This window comes from Indicator indicator, chromosome 1, assembly GCF_027791375.1.
Source record: "Indicator indicator isolate 239-I01 chromosome 1, UM_Iind_1.1, whole genome shotgun sequence".
Classification (NCBI taxonomy): Eukaryota; Metazoa; Chordata; class Aves; order Piciformes; family Indicatoridae; genus Indicator; species Indicator indicator.
In genome coordinates this window covers 82,880,643-82,901,388 of record NC_072010.1, presented here as the reverse complement: position 1 = coordinate 82,901,388, position 20,746 = coordinate 82,880,643, and the positions used below count along the sequence as shown (strand labels likewise).

Below are 20,746 nucleotides of genomic sequence, written 5' to 3'. Positions count from 1 at the left end.
ATGACAAAAGAGCAAGTGACCAAAACTCTATTTTTTCCCATGTCTTACTACTGTTGGTGGAGAAAGATATAATTAGATTTTCATAGATTTAAAAAGGAAAAAAAAAAGCAAACCACAATTAATTGTATCTTTGGAAAGTCTTTTGGATTTTATTTTGTGTGTGTGTGTGTGTGAATATGGCATCTTTTGTTTGTAGCAGTGTAAAATATGCTGAGGGAGGAGAGTAACCTCATCTCTAAAGTCAGAAAAGTAACGACGTCATCTAGATGGGAACTAAATGGCCTTTAAGGTCCCTTCCAAACCATTTTATGATTCTACTTGGATGCACCTCCAAGTTTGGCCAGCAGAATAGGAATGTGTCATTAAATATAACATTACAGAATACTTTGGTTTGGAAGGAACCTTTAAAGATCATGTAGTTCAACCTCCCTGCAGTTAGCAGGAACATCTGCTAGAGCAGGTTGCTCAGAGCTGTTCCCCTCTTGACCTTGGAGTATTTTCAGGGATGGGGTATCTACCACCTCTCTGGGCAACCTGTGCCAGTATTTCACCACCATCACTGTGAAAAAAAAAAAAAAATCTTCCTTGTTTCTAGTCTAAATCTACCCTCTGATAGTTTAAAACCATTATGCCTTGTCCTGTCACAACAGGTCCTGCTAAAATGATTATCCTCACCTTTCTTATCGATATTACATTAACACTAGAAAGGTTCTAGCATTAACCAACAGCAGCAACCAGCAGCAGAATGAGGGGACACAGTCTCAAGTTGTGCCAGGGGAGGTATAGGCTGGATATTAGGAGGAAGTTCTTCACAGAGAGGGTGATTGCCCATTGGAATGTGCTGCCTGGGGAGGTGGTGGAGTTGCCGTCCATGGAGATGTTCAAGAAAAGACTGGATGAGGCAGTTAGTGCCATGGTGTAGTTGATTGGATAGGGGTGGGCGATAGGTTGGACTGGATGACCTTGGAGGTCTCTTCCAACCTGGCTGATTCTATGGTTAAGCATTCAAAACACTGTCATCTTAAATATAGTACTTCCCCCAGTTAACACGTCCCAGTTTCTAACAATAAGCCAAGAATTGTTGTCCTTCTCATCAAACCTTTGGCTATCCCAGTTTCTAACAATAAGCCAAGAGTTGTTGTCCTTCTTATCAAACCTTTGGCTCTACGATGAACTCTTTCCATTCACAGAGGAGCACATTATTTTAGACATTAGCCTGAGCCTTAGAAGTTCTTGCCTTTGACACAGACTCTTGTAGTGTTGGATAGATAGCACAGGATGCAAATGTTGGGTGACTAGTTGTAGAGTAACCAGGTTACAAATTATGTACTAAAATGATTTTTTCCCTTTAGCAGTTTATGATTTTTGCTGCATTGTACAGGCACACCAACAGCCCAGCCTTTGGCAGAATTACCACGAGGCAGTGGTTCTGCTAATAGTTTGTTGATGTTGCTTTCCTATTAGTTAGCATCTGGGCTTGATATTAATTATTTAGCTTGTAAAGCAATGGCTGTCACAGAGTAAACAACAAAACAGCATCTGCAACTACAGAGAGCAAAAATCAACCAACCACCAAGAACACAGTAAAGCTGTTACACAACATAATCCCAACTGCAGCTCCCTGAAAGGAGGTTGGAGTAAGGTGGGGGTTGGTGTCTTTTCCATAGTATCAGGTGACAGAATGAGAGGAAATATCCTGAAACTGTGCCAGGGGAGGTTTAGGTTGGAGATTAGGAAAAATTTCTTTCCTGCAAGAGTGGTAAGGCATTGGAACAGGCTGCCCAGGGAGGTGGTGGAGTCACTATCCCTGGAGGTGTTCAAGTACGTGGTCATGACACTTTGGGACATGGTTTAATGGCCATGGTGGCACTGGGTTGAAGGTTGGACTCAGTGATCTTAGAAGTCTTTTCCAATTGAAACAATTCCTTGATTCTATTAAAAAAGTGCTTTACTTTCAGTTACAGGGATGGACTGCCACTTTGCTGTCTGGGTAGTTCTGGCCTTTCTGAGCTTGGCTCTGGTTGTGTCATTGATGCTGAACATTTCCCACTGTATGGAAAAGAAGCAAGGTAAGGAAGTTTTATGCCTCTGTGAGAAAAAGAGCTTGAGTAGTTAAAGTGTCTGTAGAGAAAGCCATCACTGCTGGGAGCTTTCAAGCCAACAAATTGATTCTTTTGAATTTTAAAGTTATATTTTGGCAACAGTGGTTCTAGTAGAGAGGATGTAAATTAAATTATAGGTAAGTTAAATGTGATTACAGAATGATTGCTAGCTGCCCAGTGTGCTGCTAGAAACAGCTACCCAAATCCATTCTCTGAAGAGAAAACAACAGAATATGTACAAAGTGAAGAATTAGCTCTGTCTAAATTTTAAAGTACATTTTTAATATTTGTAATTGTATTTTTTAAAATGTCCTTTTTATGTAACTGGTTATTATTTACACTTTAGTTAAAAAATATTCTAAGTAGCTGGAAGGTGTTCAAGGCCTGGTTGGATGAGGGTTTGGGCAACCTGTTCTAATGGAAGATGTCCCTGCCCATGGATCTAGATGATCTTTAGGGGTCCTTCCAACCCAAACCATTCTATGATTCTATGAGTCTATGAAAATACATTTGAGAAAATGTTCTCCTCCCCAAATTCCTGAATGCTTATTTGGATTGTGGATTTCATACACATTTGCTGCTTAGTAATTTCATTTTGAAAAAAAAAAACCTCTAATTGGTTTGGTTCAAATTAACTACGACTGTTTGAAACAGATTTGATTATTGCACTGAAACCTCTGTTATGTATGCAGTTCTATAATTCATAGAATCATAGAATTCTTTTGGTTAGAAAAGATGTCTAAGGTCATCAAACACAACCATCAACCCAACACCACCATGGCTGTTAAACCATGTCCCAAAGTGCCATTTCTTGAACACCTCCAGGGATGGTGACTCCACCACCTCCCTGGGCAGCCTGTTCCAATGCCTGACCATTCTTGTAATAAAGAAATTTTTCCTGATGTCCAACCTAAACCTCTCCTGGCACAATTTCAGGCCATTTCCTCTCATTCTGTCACCTGATACTAGGGAAAAGAGACGGATCTCAACCTCCCTCTAACCCCCTTTCAGGAAGTTGTAGACAGCAAGGAGGTTTTCCCTAAGCCTCCTCTTCTTCAAACTAAACAACCCTATTCCCTCAGCTGCTCCTCACCAGACCTGTTCTCCAGACCCTTCACCACCTTTTTTGGCTTTACCTGGACACTCTCCAGCACCTCAAAGCCTTTCTTGGAGTGAAGGACCCAAAGCTGAACCCAGTATTCAAGTTGTGGCCTCAACAGCACCCAGTACATGGGCACGATCACTTCCCTATTCCTGCTGGCCACACTATTCCTGATCCAGACCAGGATGTTGGTGGACTTCTTGGCCACCTGAGCACACTGCTGGAGCATGTTCAGCCAGCTGTCAAACAGAACCCTCAGGTCCTTTTCTGCTGGGCTGTTTCCAGCCACTCTGCCCCAAGCCTGGAGTGTTCATGGGGTTATTGTGACCCAAAGTGCAGGACCCAGCATCTGGCTTTGTTAAACCTCATACCATTGACCTCAGCCTGTGCATACAGCCTGGCCAGGTCCCTTAGAAGAGCCTTCCTACCTTACAGCATATCGACACTCCCACCCAGATTCTTGCCATCTGCAAGATTGAGGGTGCCTAAATCCCATCATCCAGATCATTGATGAAGATATTAAAGAGAACTGTCTCCAGTCCTGAGCCCTGGGGAACACCACTAAGTGACCAGCCACTAACTGGAATTAACTCCACGCCCCACCACTCTTTGGACCAGGCCATCAGCCAGTTCTTAACCCAGTGAAGCATCCACCCATCCGAGCAATGAGCAGCCAGTTTATGCAGGGAGATGCTGTGGGAAATGGTGCCAAAGGTGTTACTAATTATTAAGTTGAACAATCACCACCGTTCCCATCCAGGAAAAATGCCGTTGCACAGGGGTGCTTCGTAGGTGTGAGTGGGCACGCAAACACTGGTGGATTCAACCACCTGAAAACATGCATACATAAAAAAACTACATAAAAAGAAGACCTATATTTATAAAATGAACTCATCAAGTGTAAGGAAATTAGATTGTGAGAAGATATTAAAAGAGCTGCTGGAGTGTTGTGGAGGGTGTGTGGGGGGTGCCTTTTTGGTTTATTTTGCCTTTACTGCGGATTTTTTTAATGATCAAAAATCACAGTGATTTACCCACCTAACCTTGAGTGAGGTTGATGCTGCATGGAATCAGAGCTTCCTAGGATAAAATCTGGAGTCCTAGAGCAGAATATACAAAGTTCCTGAGTTGTTAATCAAACTTAATTTGAATAATTATAATAAATAATAGATAATCACAGAATGTATCTGTTTGGAAGAGACTTCAGAGATCAGCAGGTCCAACCCCTGACTCAGCACTTGCCAACACCAAACCATGACCCTAAGCTCCAGGTCCTTATGGCACTTGAACACCTCCAGGGATGGTGACTCCAGCACTGCCCTGGGCAGGCCATTCCAACGTTTGATAACACTCTCTGTGAAGAAATATTTCCTAATACCGAGCCAGAACCTTCCCTGGAACAGCTTGTAACCATTTCCTCTAGTCCTGTCACTTGCCATCAAGGAGAAGAGGCTGGCCCCCTCCTCACTCCTCCCTCTCTTCAGGTAGTTGTAGAGAGAGATGAGGTTTCCCCTCAGCCTCCTTTTCCCTAGACTGAACAACCCCAGCTCCCTTAGATGTTCCTTGTAAGTCATGTGTAATAATATTAATAAATAAATATTTTTGTAGTCATTGCCTCTCTGCTTCAGTTTCTTCACATGGATCATAGGATATCTTTTTTTTAAGAGATAAAAGCAGCAAAACTAGTAAATTAAATCATCTTGTGATAGAAACACATGATGCATCTCTCTAGGCAGAGAAAAAGATGATGTAGAAGCTGTGAGTTTAGTTCTGGATAATGCACAATGCAGAATATCTTTATCAGATAGTCCAGCCACAACTATGCAGGATTTAGCTTCACATATACTTTGCAGAAAAAACCTTTCCATGTCTTCTGATTGTGAGAAGAATGAGACATACTGAAATTCATTTGTGGCTGGACTGTTTTGTGTGTGCAGAGAATTAAAAGTTTGAAATGGAAAAAAAAAAAGTCACCAACATAGAGCCATTTGGTCAATACTTTTCCCAGGGCTGGACTTTCTTTTGCTGCAGAACTTGTTTATTTTCTCAGCAAAATTCTGACTGGGCTCAACTGTATCCTTTCTATAATCACAGTTCTTCCCCAAACTCATGAGGTTCATAAAACTTGGAAACATCATAAATCAGAAAGATTCAAAATACATTATATAAGGTCCCAGCACTTCAGAAGTCTGTGCTCATTACTACATACCTGCATAGTCCAAAACTGGGAAAATTTCCACTCTTTTGGGAACCTTTTAAAATAAAATTGTCCCCTCCCTGGAGGTGGTCAAGGTGGGGTTGGATGAGGCCTTGAGTGGCCTGGTCTGGTGAGAGGTGTCCCTGTCCCTGGCGGGAGGGTTGGAACTAAATGATCTTTAATGTCCCTTCCCAAACCATTCTATGATCCTATGATTATGTGTTTAAAGGTCATTTGGATGTGGTGCTTGGGGATATGGTTTAGGGGTGAACCGTAATCGGTTGGACTTGGTGACCCCAAGGGTCTTTTCCACCTGAATGTTTCTGTGATTAATCATATTAAAATACAGTTCTGGGGTCTTGTAAACTAACACAGACTTTGCAGCCACAGCACAGGGTCATGACACAAACATCTCTTGCATTAGTCAAAAGTATTTGAGAAAAGTGTGTGTGTGTGGGCTGGGAAACAACTGAAGGTGCTGAAAGCTTTCAATGTTACTTTCTGCAGAGTCAGTTGAAGACAATTATCTGAAGTGTTCTAAAAATAACACATTTCATTTTCTCTTCACTTTTTTCCTTTTAACAAAATTTCCAGCTAAAATGTACAAAGACTATGAAGACAACAGTCCAAGGTAAGCTGGATTAAAACAGTTTCTTTTTGGCAAGGGTGAAGTAAGCAGTAAATAAAGACAGATGGCTTTGTAGGGATAGCACAGAGGAAAATCCAATATCTCATGCAGCCTGCCTGGAGATGTCAAAGAACAGGATGGTTACGGGGAAAAGTTTTCCAAAGAAAACTAGAAAATTAACTCATGTGGGAGAGATTTACTTCAATCATTTTATCAACAACAAAATTTGATCATTTTATATAGTAAAGAAGGTGCAAGATATTGAGCTAAACCACTATTTACTATCACTCAAATTCAGTAAATCTGTAACAATTTAAAAGAACTCTCAGAAAACAAGGATAAATTATGGTCTGATATTTAATACTTGTGGAGCAATAATTGAGCAATAATTTATGTGTTTTTATGTCCCATACCTTCTTTTACTCATAGAATCATAGAATTGTTTTGCTTGGAAGAGATCTTTAAGATCATCAAGTCCAACCTTCAACCTAACACTATCACAGCCATTAAACCATGTCCCAAAGTGCCACGTCCACATGTCTTGAACACACCCAGGGTCGGTGGCTCCATCACTTACCTGGGCAGCCTGTTCCTAATTTCCAACCTAAATCTCTCATGGCACAATTCCAGCCCATTTCCTCTCATTCTATCATCTGGTACTGGGGAAAAAAGGCCAACCCCTACCTGACTGTAACCTCCTTTAGAAGAGACTTTTAAGATCATTGAGTCCAACCTTCAACCTAAGACCACCACAGCCAATAAACCATGTCCCAAAGTGCCATGTCCACACATTTCTTGAATGTGTTTCCAAAAGCAATATAACAGAGTCTCTTCACATCTGCTGGATACCTTATCATCTGTTCTGTCTTATTCCATGTAAAAAAGCCTCCACACTTCAGAAAAGTGATAGAGTCTCATCTCAACCCAAATATGAAAGGCTCTTAGAACAAAAATACAAAGCAGCCTTTACGTGTTGTCCAAAATCAATCATCAATTAAAAATTAGCTTGAAGAGGGATCAGCTAGTTCCAGCTGCCTACCATGGGCAGGGACACCTCCAACTAGACCAGGTGTCTCAAGGCCTCATTCAACCTGGCCTTCAGCACCTCCAGGGAAGGGGTGCCCCCAACCTCCCTGGGCAACTTGTTTCACTGTCTCACCACCCTCACTGTAAATGATTTCTTCCTAAGAGTGATTATTGATCTTTCTAGAACTCTATTTAACTAATTTACAGGAAAGAAGAGTTCATTTCTTGGCTAGATAACACATCTCTCTTCAGAATACAGACATTGCCATTTCTGCCCCCATCCTGATATTTTTGGTCTTGTTTTTCAGACCACATACAATCTGCTACTGCTATGTGTGTGTGAAATGATTACAGTGGAATAACTGGGTGCAAAATAAAGCATATTCTGTGAACTACAAGTATTTCTCAATTCCCCTTCTAGCTATGATGCCTATTACACTGAAGATAGCCCCGTTTATGGCAATCTCAATCAAGGTATTTCAGGTAAGCTTCATTTCAAGAAGATATGTCTGTTCAGAAGCCCTAATAAGTATATGGTTAAAAGTTGACTGACCAACACTTTGTGATTTTCAAAAGGCAGACTTCAGAATCTATCCCTTTTTAATTGCTGTGTTGATACCTACTTGGATAGAACTGCAAACCATCCTATTGCACTATTGTTTCTAAGACTGGATCTCACACTGAACTGGAGTTTTTACAGCCCCAATGATCCTGTTCAGCCAAATTTCTCAAAAGCAAGAGCTTTTCTGCATGTATCAGAATCATAGAACTAGTTTGGGTCGGAAGGGACCTGGAAGATCATCTAGTTCCAACTGGCCTAGCATTGGCAGGGACACCTCTCCCTAGACCAGGTTGCTCAAGGCCTCATCCAGCCTAGCCTTGAACTCCTCCAGGGAGGGGGCATCCATGACCTTCCTGGACCACCTGTTCCAATGTCTCATGACCCTCACTGTAAAGAATTTCTTCCTAATATCAGATCTAAACTTCCCCTCTTCCAGATTAAAGCCATTGCCCCTCATCCTATCACGACAAGCCTTTGTAAACAGTTCCTCCCCAGCTCTCCTGTAGCTCCCTTCAGGTACTGGAAGGCTGCTATAAGGTTTCCCCAGAGCCTACTTTTTTGGCTGAACAGCCCCAACTCTCTCAGCTGGTCCCCGTAGGAAAGGTGCTGCAGCCCTCTGATCATCCTTGTGGCCTCCTCTGCTCCTGCTCCAGCAGTTCCATGTCCTTCCTGTGCTGGGGGCACCAGAAGTAGATGCAGTACTCCAGGTGGGATTTCACAAGAGCAGAATAGAGGGGGAGAATCACATCTCTTAGTGAGAGATCCTTGGGAGAGAGATGTCACATAGAAGGCAGTAGCATCATATAACTGCAGCTACAGCTAGATTAGATATCATAGAATCAAAGAATCATGGACTGGTAGGAGTTGGAAGGCACCTCTGAAGGTCATTGAGTCCAACCCCCCTGCCAAAGCAGGATCACCTAGGGCAGGTCACACAAGAACACACCCACGTGGCTCTTGAAAAGGAGGAGATTCCCAACCTCTCTGAGCAGCCTGCTCCAGTGCTCCACTACCCTCCTCACAGAAACAAAGTTTTTCCTCATGTTGAAGTGGAACTTCCTGTGTTCCAGTTTGTGTCCAAGTCCTTAATGGTGTTAAAGCAGTTTATAAGTAACATGAGCATAATTTGTTTGTCTTATCTGGGCTTAAGCAAAGCTTAAGTTCTTGAACTGCAGGAAAAAAAGCCCTAAGAATAAAACCCAAACCAAGTTTTTTATGTGGGGTTTGCACAAATTTAATGAAGCTAACACTCAAGGCCAGGTTGGATGAGGCCTTGAGCAACCTGGTCCTAGTGGAAAGCATCCCTGCCCGTGGCAGAGGGATTTGAAGTAGATGATCTTTAAGTTCCCTTCAAGCCCAAACCATTCTATGATTCTATGACTGACAACTACAAAAGTCTGAAAACTGGAAGGGAGGAATCTGTTTTTCTGATGGCTGAAATGAGCAGTGGCATGAGTAAAATCTCTTACACCAAATTTGCAGAAAGCTGAAAGTAGAGTCAGGAACAGAACTGAATCACCATCTGCTGCAACTCACAGCCTCTTTCTTTCTCAGCCAGAGAAAAGCTTGCCTGTGTTGAAAAATGCAGTAGTATGTGGTTACTCCTAATTGCAAGAACTCCTCCTAGCAGCCTAAAATGATTTTCTACTCAGTCAATAATGAGAATCTTCCTCTGCATTTGAAGAAATAAATTATTTTAATTTTCACAGTGTGTCTGAATTTCTTAGCTCTTTGTCTCTCCAAAAATGGAGGAGGAGATTCACAGATTTTATCAGGCTGGAAGGAACCCTGGAAGGTCATCCCTACCATCAGCAGAAACTTCTCTAACTAGATCAGGCTGCCCAGGACCACACCAAGTCTGGTCTTGAATGTCACCAGGGATGGGGCCTCAACCACATCCGTGGGCAAGCTGTCCCAGTCTTTCACCACTCTCATTGGAAAGAACTTCCTCCTAATGTCCAACTTAAATCTACCCTGCTTTAGTTTCAAACCATTGCCCCTTGTCCTATCACATCAAGCCCTTCTAAACAGTCCCTACCCTGCCGTCCAGTAGGTCCCCCTCAGATATTGAGATGCTGTTCTAAGGTTTCCCCAGAGCCTTCTCTTCTCCAGGCTGAAACAGCCCAATTCTTTCAGCCTGTCTTCACAGCAGAGGTGCTCCAGTCCTCTGATCATCTTTGTGGCCTCCTCTGAACCTGCACCAGCAGGTCCATGTCCTTCCTGTGTTGGGGACACAGGACTCCAGGTGATGTGTGACCAGAGCAGAAGGGCAGAATCATTGTTTTGACTTGCTGATCATGCTTCTTTTGATGCAGCCCAAGACACCATTGGCCTTCTGGGCTGCATGTGCACATTGCTGGCTCATGTCCAGCTTCTCACACACCAGTACCCCTAAATCCTTTTCTGCAGGGCTGTTCTCAATCTCATCATACTCCAGCCTGGACTGGTATCAAGGATTGCCTTGACCTAGGTACAGGACCTTGCACTTGTCCTTACTAAACCTCATGAGATTCTCCTCAGGCCACCTTTCCAGGTCCCTCTGGATGGCATCCTTCTTTCACTCTAATCCACCACACCACTCAGCTTGGTATCATGTGCCAACTTGCTGAGGATACACTCAGTGGAGGAAGAAATCTGTGTCTGTTTTCAAAGCAAAACACACCTCTAACACAGCACACTGGGGGTAGTTAGTTCTGTAACAGTGAGGATCTGTTGATCTTTGCAGTCTCAGTAGTGTGTCCTAATAACTGAAATATTTTTCTACTTTGATAAATTCTAGAGGAATGTTGTTACGAGCAGATGAAGTCCCAGCCTCAAAGGCCAGTTAACCAACTACAGGTATTTTTAATTTCAATTCTGTGGGCTGTCTCAGAGTTCTTATATTTCTCCAATGAAAACATATAAGAAAAATCTTCACCCTGTTCATCAGAAAAATTAACCATGTGTTGGTGTCTCAGTTCATCATAGGATTTAAGTACAGAATTGATCCTTTGCTCAATTCGGGTCATTAATGAGGGAGCAGAACAGTTACAGACAGATTGTTTCCATCCACATGGCTTGCTAAAGCTCAGTCATGGGCTGCCATGGCTTATGTAAAGAATTAATTTCGTTTATTTTGGAGATTCATAGAATGGTTTGGGTTGGAAAGGACCTGAAAGATCAATTGGTTCCAACCCCCTGCCATGGGCAGGGTTGCCTCTCAACTAGACTTGGTAGCTCACGGCCTCATCCAACTTGGCCTTGAACACCTCCAGGGAGGGCACATCCACGACCTCCTTGGGCAACCTGTTCCAGTGTCTCACCACCCTCACTGTAAAGAACTGCTTTCTAATATCCAGTCTAAATTTCCCCTGCTTGAGCTTTAATCCAATCAATCAATCCATCCAGATCAAACAAGTGAAAACACAGGCTGCATCATATGAGTTTGACTGGTCCTTTCCTGCCCAGCACAAAAATCTATGCCTTAACAAATTAAAGAAGTGTGTATTTCTATTAATTTGTATTTTATTGAGATACCTGGATACCTAAAAGCAAGCAAGCTTCAACCGAAATTTGTCTGTAATTGAAGCATTCCTAGCATCAATTTCCTGAGTTCATAGATTCATAGAAGGGGTTGGGTTGGAAGTTCCAAACCCTGTGGCATTGCCAGGGACACCTTCCACTAGATCTGGTTGCTCAAGTTGATTTCCAAGTAAGGACAATTCCCAGCCTCTCTCTCAGGATACTTCCAGGGGACAAAAACGTAATTTTTTTTTTAATCTAGACATTCATTTTAATTGATTTCACAGAAACAGAATAATCTTTCAAAATTCCAGTGTCAAAAGTGGGACTTTTTAGGATATCAGGGAGTGACAGGACTAGGGGAAATGGAATGAAGCTGGAAGTGGCGAGATTCAGGCTGGACATGAGGAAGAAGTTCTTCACCATGAGAGTGGTGAGAGCCTGGAATGGGTTGTCCAGGGAGGTGGTTGAGGCCCCATCCCTGGAGGTGTTTAAGGCCAGGCTGGATGAGGCTCTGGCCAGCCTGATCTAGTGTGAGGTGTCCCTGCCCACGGCAGGGGGGTTAGAACTAGATGATCCTTGTGGTCCCTTCCAACCCTGACTGATTCTATGATTCTATGAAAAGTGAGGGATAATTTGGCTTGAAAACCACAGAGAGAAGCAAGGGAAAAACACAGAAAGCATATGATTTCCACCAGAAATGGTATTGAGACAGGAATCACCCATCTTTGGTTATTTCCAAGGAGTCTGTGAAAAATGTTGTTGCTAAGAACTGGATTCTAATAAAATAAAATAAAATATAAAATAAAATAAAATAATAAAATAAAATAAAATAAAATAAAATAAAATAAAATAAAACAAAACATGGGAAGAAAACCAGATCAATAAATGTCTTGCCTCCCAAAGAACCTGGAGTGATTATCTAAGTTACTCTTATTCCCATAAAGCATCTTGGATGCTTGGATTCATATTTGGATTAATTTTCCCACACTGTCACTCTCCTAAGAATACCTGACACAGAATCATAGAATTGTTTGGGTTGGAAAAGACCTCTAAGATCATTGAGTCCAACCATCAGCCTAAGACTACCTTCACTAAACCATGACCTGAAGTGCCATCCCCATGAGGTTATGTTAGTCTGCTTTCTGTGCTGCTACAGCTGCTTTTTGTGCTTCCAATAAGTTCATTTACTGCTTTGGGTCGACTTCAGCTACCGTTTGAATGGCAGTATGGACACACTCAAAGCCTTAGATATAATTTTAAAGCACATCAAACACTAAAGCAAATTTCCTTCCAGGTGGAGCCTGCCAATCAGATGTGTTATGCCTCACTTGATCACAGTGTCAAGGGAAAACGCAGAAAACCAAGAAGGCGGCAAGACCCTTCATTACAGGAGGATGAGGAAGAAATATCATCCAACCACACCATGATGACTTCCAAAGTTTGCATTTACCTCAATAGTGAGCAGTTGGCTGCTGAAAATACAGGAAACGTAGAAGCCATTCATGATGATCCTATCAGATTAATGACTCTGATTCATTCCACAAAAGGAGAGAACATCTGAAGCGGCTTCATGGACCAGATCTGTAATTATAAAGTGAGATCTGCTTATTCGTTCTGAATGAAGTAGGAATGATTAAAGATAATATCCTGGCAAAGTGACAAAGGTATAAAATGGGTAAGTATTCCAAAGTGCTTTCCAAGTGGATTTACAGACTAAGCAAAAAAAAAAACCAAACAAAAAAACCCACAAACCTAAACAAAAAAAACCAAAAATCCACAACAGAAATCCATGCTGCTTTGAAGGATCCATCCTGAAGACATTTTGAAAGGAAGTTGTAGAATTCAGCTGATATTGATTGCAGCAAAAATGAATCCTTTGTTTAAAACAAAACCAAGTCTAAAACAGTTCCAAATGCCCTACTGTGTTGTCCATAGGCCTCTGACAGAGTATAACTGTTCCTCTGTCTAGGTTCTAATGAGACTTTTGGAAGGAAATTGTTTCATACTTCCACACTTGAGATTTAATTGTTTTCCCAATTCAAAACTGATCTGCTGTTCAACATTGTGTACTTTCTACTGTGGTATTCACAAAATAAATCTAAAGCTAATTGGAAGCTAATTTACTGGTTTGCTTTAACAATATCCTTCTAGATCTTTGCTTTTGTTCTCTGAGCAATATCAGATACATCTCATGCCTTCTACTAATGTTGTATCCACCCATATTTAAGAGTCCACAAAAAAGAGCAAATGATCTCCTAGGGAGGATTTTTCCTTCCAATATTCTATGTGATGTTTAGATTCCTCTTGAGTTTTACACTGCCATTGTTACCAACCATTTCACCTACGTAGGAGCTGTTCATTTCCCCAAGTTCATGGAATGGTTTGGGTTGGAAGGGACCTTAAAGACCATCTAGTTCCAACCCCCCTGGCATTGGCAGGCGCACCTTCCACTAGGACCAGTTTACTCAGGGCCTCATCCAACCTGGCCTTGGGTGCACATTCATCTGAAAAGCAGCTATGAGGCTAAGCCTCATTCAACTTAGCCATAACTGTGTAAGTTTCACCGTTTTTTTTTTTTCCCCTGCTGCTAACACCAAAAAAGCAGCACTGGGATGAGATCATCTTCCAATTGCCTAAGGGTTTTCAAGGACTGCCTCTTAACATTCTTCTAATTTCAATAGAGATAAACTTTTGCTATCTTGTTTAAGTGGACTTACATTCTTGCCTGCATTCAGCTTGCAATGTAGGAGTCTTATCTAGAGTCAGAAACTTATCCAATCCCCCCAATCCAGTTTACCTTTAGAAGAGAAACATCAATAGAGTCGTCATCTCTGATGACTACTGGTGTATGAAGAAATACTGGGAAATAATTATCTCAGCCAATCCAAGGGGAAGGTAGCTTGTGAAGCACATCCCCTAGAACTCATCCATGTCTGAAGCAGGAAGGAAAATGAGCCACAAAAGCATTTCTAAGACAAAATTTAGTTGAAGGAAACATACTAATGATGAGATAGAATCACAGAACTTCAGGGGTTGGAAGGGACCTCAAGAGATCCTCTAGTCCAACCCCCCCGTCACAGCAGGATCACCTAGAGTACATCACACAGGAACATGTCCAGGTGGGCACACAAAAAAACCCCAAAACATAAAAATCCTTTCCAACCCAAACGACCCTGTGAATCTGTGAATCTATGTGTGCCCAGAAATGAAGTAAAGCCAAAGGAAAGTTTTTTGTTTTCTCTGGAGCTCACAACACCTGAGAAGAGGTAATGCTGATGAAACTGACTGTACTTGACACAACAGTTCTCACCAAAACCATCTCCTTACCACCAAAAAACACAGCAATGAACACATGTGGGACTCTGAGAAATTCTCATGGACTTCGTGTATGAATACAGACTCCTGAGAATTCACAGAACTGAAAACAAAACATTGAAAGCCAGCATTTTTTCAAAACACGTTTTTATTTAGAATTCTCTTAGAACAGATAGATTCTTTAGAAGAGATTTTTTTTTTTTTGCAGACAGAATTCATGGAGCCAATCCATTAAAAACCAAAATTTTATTGAACAATCAACTTTAGAGAATTAGTTGGAAAATGTCACATTAAAATGACACAACAGGCATATGACAAAAATACTACGTTTGGATCAGATAGCCCTGAGTTTTTTTTTTATTTTTTTTTTTTAGTAGAACTATATCTATAAAGTGTAAAAAGGCAGGAATTAATCATAAGGGCTTGTTACTTATTACTAAAAGGGTAAGAATAAAAGCTTAGAAAGAGATTAATAGAGAAAACACTTTGTGATTATAAACAGTGTTAAGTACAAAAACTCAGGAAAGAAAACCAAATTGCCTGCAATACCTCACAAAGCAGTGCCCTGTTAGAAGGGATGGTCAGTTCTCTAAAATTTTTATTAGAGACAGCCCAAGAATGCACCTCAGTGAGTTTTGACCAGGAAGTTGTCCAAGGGTTTGCTAGACTTTTGGTCTTCTCCATCCATGTAGATTAGTTTTCTGGATACTCTAAAGAAAAGAATTGTTTAGACAAAGTTAATTACACAAACATATTATGCTTGCTGAAATGCCAACAAACAATGAAACTCAATGACCTTAAAGGTCTTTTCCAACTAAAAGAACTCTGGGAAACTAAAACACCAAGGCAATTTGGTGAAGGACTGTGAACAACAGCAAGACTCCTTGTCTGCATTCCTAGAACAAACTTTCCTAGAGAGTAAACTTTCCATCCTCTGTCATTCTAATGTCTCAGTAATGCTAATAAATTATTTAAACACATCCCTGCAGGATGTGTAGATCTAGTGCTTGGGGATATGGCTTAGTGCTGGACTTGATAGAGTAGGGTAAATCACAGAACTGCTTGGGTAGGAAAAGCCCCCTAAGATCATCGAGCCCAACCATCAACCTAACACCACCATGGCCATTAAACCATGTTCCACAGTGCTTTGTGCGCATGCTTCTCGAGCACCTCCAGGGATGGTGAATCCACCACCTCCCCTGGACAGCCTGTGCCAACACCTCACCACTCTTTCAGGACAAAGTTTTCCTAATATCCAACCTAAACCTCCCCAGCACAGCTTGAGGTAATTTCTTCTCATTGTATCACCGGACTCAATGACCTTGAGGGTTTTTTCCAACCTAAATGTTTCCATGAAATATCCAACTTTGAGATGCAATCTTTGAATGTATTCACAAAGAGCTAAAAGTTAAAAGATACAAGTGAGAATAGAATTATTTCTTTGCATGTTGCTTAAGAAATGGCATAACATTTTAACATCTCCTTTAATCTGTTTTGGTTTAATCTGCCAAGTCTAGCAGAACGGCTGTAGGACAGCATTCAGAGTTTACTAGTTATCAACATTTCCTCTTCTGAAACAGCTCTTTCATAACCGTTCTCTAGATAGAGGCAAACAAGTTCCAGGCAGGAGGACAATATTCCTTCTCTTTCCACAACCATTCATTTACAATGTACAGCATTTTGCCCATGGCTTTTGTAGAAATTTTCTGAGGGCTCCTGAAGCCAGAGAAGGGCTTCATTCCTTCTAGATGGTTTGGAAGAAAGCACTCCATGAAATCCTGATTGTCTTCTCTCTCAAACTTCTCTACATGCAATAAGGAAAACCTTTTCCTTCAGAACAATTCCTGGACTCATAGGGAGGGCTATTTTGTATGGAGTCAGGAAAAAAGTTGGAATGCAAGAACTGAGCAGAAGTTTACTCAGCTAAAGTGGACATACTCAAAATCACAGAAACATCCTTCTATACTCATCAGCTTGTCTCCCACCTTCTGGCCTCCAGTTGCACCAGGGAGGCTGAGGTTGGATGTTAAGAAGAATTTCTTCAGTGAAAGAGTGGTCAGACAATGGAACAGGCTGCCTAGTGAGGTGGTGGAATCACCGTCCCTGGAGGTGTTCAAGAAACTTGTGGACATGGCACTTTGGGATATGGTTTAATTGCTGTGGTAGTGTGGAGTAGAAGGTTGGACTTGATGACCTTGGAAGTCTCTTCCAACCTTAATGACTGTAGTATATCAACAATAATCAAAATGAAATATTTATCAATATTGCTAGATTTGTAATACAAGCCTCTAAGGTTTCATTCCATCTTTGCTTAAACTAAATTTTTTTCTTTAACCATGCAGCCTTTTTTGGGGGGGGTGGGGGTGTTAATTTCTTCAGATAAACAGTTGAAAAATGCAGTCATATTTCCTTTGGAATTTTAATTGAAAGACTGTCATAAAATTGAAATCAGCTGTAAGATCATCTTGACTGAGTTTGGGAAGGCAGAATATCTTGTAGTGCCAAATTAGACTTTTTAGCAAAAAGAAACAGGTAAAAAATAATTTGGAAAATAAAATGAGGAACTGTTTAGATAACTTCTAATGCTTTTTAATTCTGCTATTAAATTGATTTTTAATTAAAAATACAAGAGATGTGAAACTTGAGAATCCCGTAGAAGTCACATATTTTCTAAGAAAAGCAGACATATAGTAGGGCCCATGGACTGTTCTCCTTCAGAGACATTCACTTTGGGACATGGTTTAAAGGCCATGGTAGTGTTAGGTCAATGGTTGGACTTAATGATCTTTGAGGTCTTTTCCAACCCAAACAATTCTATGATTCTATATATATCAATACACTGCAAAAGTGATAACAGCAGGAGGAGAGGTTCTCAGGTATCATCCAAACAGAGTCACAATGCAGGTTACTATGCCAAACTGCAAAGAAGGCAACTTTGGAAAGTGCTTTCCAGTGCCCACATCCTGCACTCTCCACAGGCCAAGGATCTGAGAGAACCTGTTGCCTGAAACGCAGGCAGAATAAAAACAGTTATATTGTTACATCTGAAATAATAAATACCTCTGTAATGAATGCCAGATAAAGATTAGAGGAGCTATTCAGTGAGGTTATCTGGTGCTCACTGGCCAGCCATGCTGGAGTCTGGGTAGTTTTGTCCACAGATACTTGCTTCCTTCCCAGTATTCATAGAATCAGAGAATGGCAGTGGGTGGAAAGGATCTCCCAAGATCAGACTCCAACCCTGCTGCCAAAGCAGGCCTAGGGCAGGCCACACAGTAGTGCATCCAGATGGGTTTTGAAAGTCTCAAGAGAAGGAGACTCCACAGCGTCTCTCCAGCACAGAATTTTTTCCTCATGTTGAGGTGGAACTTCCTGGGTTCCAGTTTGTGTCCACTGCCCCTTGTTGTATCACAGGGCGCCATCGAAAAGATACTGTCCTACTTAACACCCATCCTTAAGGTATTTGTAAACATTGATCAACTCCCCTCTCAGCCTTCCCTTCTCCAGGCTAACCAGCCCCAGGTCTCTCAGCCTTTCCTCATCAGACAGACGTTCCAGTCCTTCCAGCATCCTCACAGAGTCTGTTGGACTCTCTCCAGCAGCTTCCTGTCCCTCTTGAACTGGGGAGCCCAGAACTGGACACGATACTCCAGATGTGGTCTTTACCAGGGCACAGTAGAGGGGCAGGAGAACCTCCCTTGACCTGCTAGTCACACTCTTCAAATCTGAAGGATGGATTAGCTTGGGCTCTCCCAAACCTCCATGCTGATTTTATTCTAGAAGCATGCACGTAAGCAACAACCTCCATACCTTTAATATTTATTTCTTTTGACCTTTCTTTTCTTGACAGGCACTTGCCTTCAGTGAGTCTTCCCTGAAATTTTGGGACAGTTGTTAAGACTTCTTTGCCCTTAGGCCAACTAGAGTGGGCATCTGAAATCCCAGATTCTGGTGATCAAAACAAAACAAGTAATAAAAGGGTAGGAACAATGCTGAGTAGATTGAACACAACACTATACTGTTAACATATTAGCCTCTTAATATTAGCAATATTTCACTAGCATACTTCAATGAGGAAATTTCCTTCTGAAATTCACCTAATTGCTGGCAAAACTTCATTTCAAATACATTTCATACACTGAATATATGGAAGTGTAAGCTAGGTTTCTCCAAAATACTTACTATTTATCAACATTAAAAGGTGGAAGAAACTGTTGATACCAGGGGAAAAAAAAAGGCAATACATAAATTTGAGGAAGGCAAAAATAAGACATATGGGGTAAGTTCACCACAAATAATCAAATTCTTCACAATTAATCAGTAGTGAAAACACAGCAAAACTGTTCAAGTAAGTGCATCCTTCTGTTCTTTTCTTCTCCTGTATAATATTTCAAGTCACCTTCTTCAGTATTTTTATTTACATGTTACTTATTTTCATAAAAAAAACCCAAAAATAAAACTGGTGATGTTGCTTAGAATAAAAAACAAGCAAACAAAACCCAACAATAAGCTGGTCCCTGTAAGTAAGCAATCTACAAAAGAAAAAGTTTCCTGAATTGCATAGAAAACAGCCACCTAAGCTGCCTGTTTTTCTTTAAGGCCAATTAGGACTTTTACTCCAAGACATGCTTTTAAAATCAGATTTTCAAAATGAAATTGAAAGATTAACATCTAAAATCTTAAACTATTTTAGTTTGGTTTGAGGTTTGTTTGTTTTTTAAAGAAAATTTTACTTTCCTGAATTGGCAAAAGCCTTTTTATCCAGGTAATGAATCCAATTCAGCTAAGCAAGTGAGGCTGTTTTTTCCACTATGGGGGTGGTGAGACACTGAAACAGGTTGCCCAGGAAGACTGTGGATGCCCCTTCCCTGGAGGTGTTCAAGGCCAGGTTGGATGAGGCCTTGAGCAACCTGGTCTAGCAGAAGATGTCCCTGCCCATTCATGGGGTTTGGAACTAGATGATCTTTAAGGTCTCCTGCAACCCAAACCATTCTGTGATTCTAAGTGACAGTAGCTATACAACTCAATTGCAAGTTTGTTATATAAAGCTGAAGAATCCAAACAAAAGCTTTTGCTTATTCAAGTGCAGGATTAACAAGCTATGGATTCCGGCTGAACGTTTAGATACAGTAAGAAAAGCAGCTTAAGTAGATGTTTGAATGCAATAAAAACTGAGGAAGAAGATCTGTCACCTAGACAGTGGTCTATTGAGATCTGCAGATTTATCCTTAGAAGTGGTTGTGATTGCTAAAGCAGGAATTCATATAGTCTCTGAAACTAACCTTGCAGTGAAGTACCAGGAAGACAAGGATGAATTTTATCTGTAGAAGCTTGAAATCCAGAGTCCTGAAAAGAAAGCATCAAACGATGACATTTATAGAAAAAGTGATGTATCATTTCACAGCTTGCTTCAGGAGAAATGACTGCCCAGGTTGGATGGGGCCTTGAGCAACATGGAGTTGGGAGGTGTCCCCGCCCATGGCAAGGGGGTTGGAACTAGATGATCTTTAAAGTTCCTTCTAATCCAAACCAGTCTATGATTCTGCAAAATAAGGGCCTGATTTAATATTTAAATCAATAAGTCAAATGATTCAAGTGGAACCCACTAAAGCTTAACTTGTTTGCCTTGTCCATATACAAGATGATTAAAAAGAATTTCAGAAAGACAACACCTTAATTGTAAGGTGCACCACTTGAAATGATTTGGACCAGTGACACAGTATATTAAAACATAACAAAATCATTTACCAAGCATTCTAAAACCACTTTGAAGGTTATTAAAAACAGTGAGCCATGGAATCATTTTGGTTAGAAAAGACCTTTAAGATCATCAAGTACAACCATTCTCTAACTCTACCAAGTCTGGTGCTAAACCACATCCCTCAGCACCACATCACCATGGCTTTTAAACACCTCCATGGATGGGGATTCTACCATCCCCCTGTGCAGCCTGTTCCACTGTTTGAGAACCCTTTCAGTGAAGAAGTTTCTTGTAACGTCCAACCTAAACCTCCCTTGGTGCAGCTTGAGGCCATTTCCTCTTGTCCTGTCACCTGTTTTCTGGTATTCTGTGATACCTACCTCACTCCAACCTCCTTTCAGGGAGTTGCAGAGAGCCAGGTCTCCCCTTAACCTCCTCTTCTCCAGACTAGACAACCCCAGTTCCCTCAGCTGCTCACCAGACCTATTCTTCAGATCCTTCATCAGCTTTGTTGCTTCTCTGGACATGCTCCAGCAATGTCCTTCTTGTAGCGAGGGGCCCAACACTGAGCCAAGAGTATTCAAGGCATGGCCTCTCCAGTGCTGACTG

General features: G+C 41.3%; 1 protein-coding gene across 1 annotated transcript; it reads left to right on the top strand.

Annotated features, from left to right (window-relative positions):
- Positions 1–1,966: 1,966 nt before the first annotated feature.
- Positions 1,967–12,682, top strand: LOC128973779 (T-cell receptor-associated transmembrane adapter 1). Its single transcript, XM_054390211.1, has 5 exons — positions 1,967–2,069; positions 5,996–6,032; positions 7,477–7,538; positions 10,397–10,455; positions 12,416–12,682. The coding sequence occupies exons 1-5, from the start codon at positions 1,967–1,969 to the stop codon at positions 12,680–12,682; spliced, it is 528 nt and encodes a 175-aa protein (XP_054246186.1).
- Positions 12,683–20,746: the final 8,064 nt, after the last annotated feature.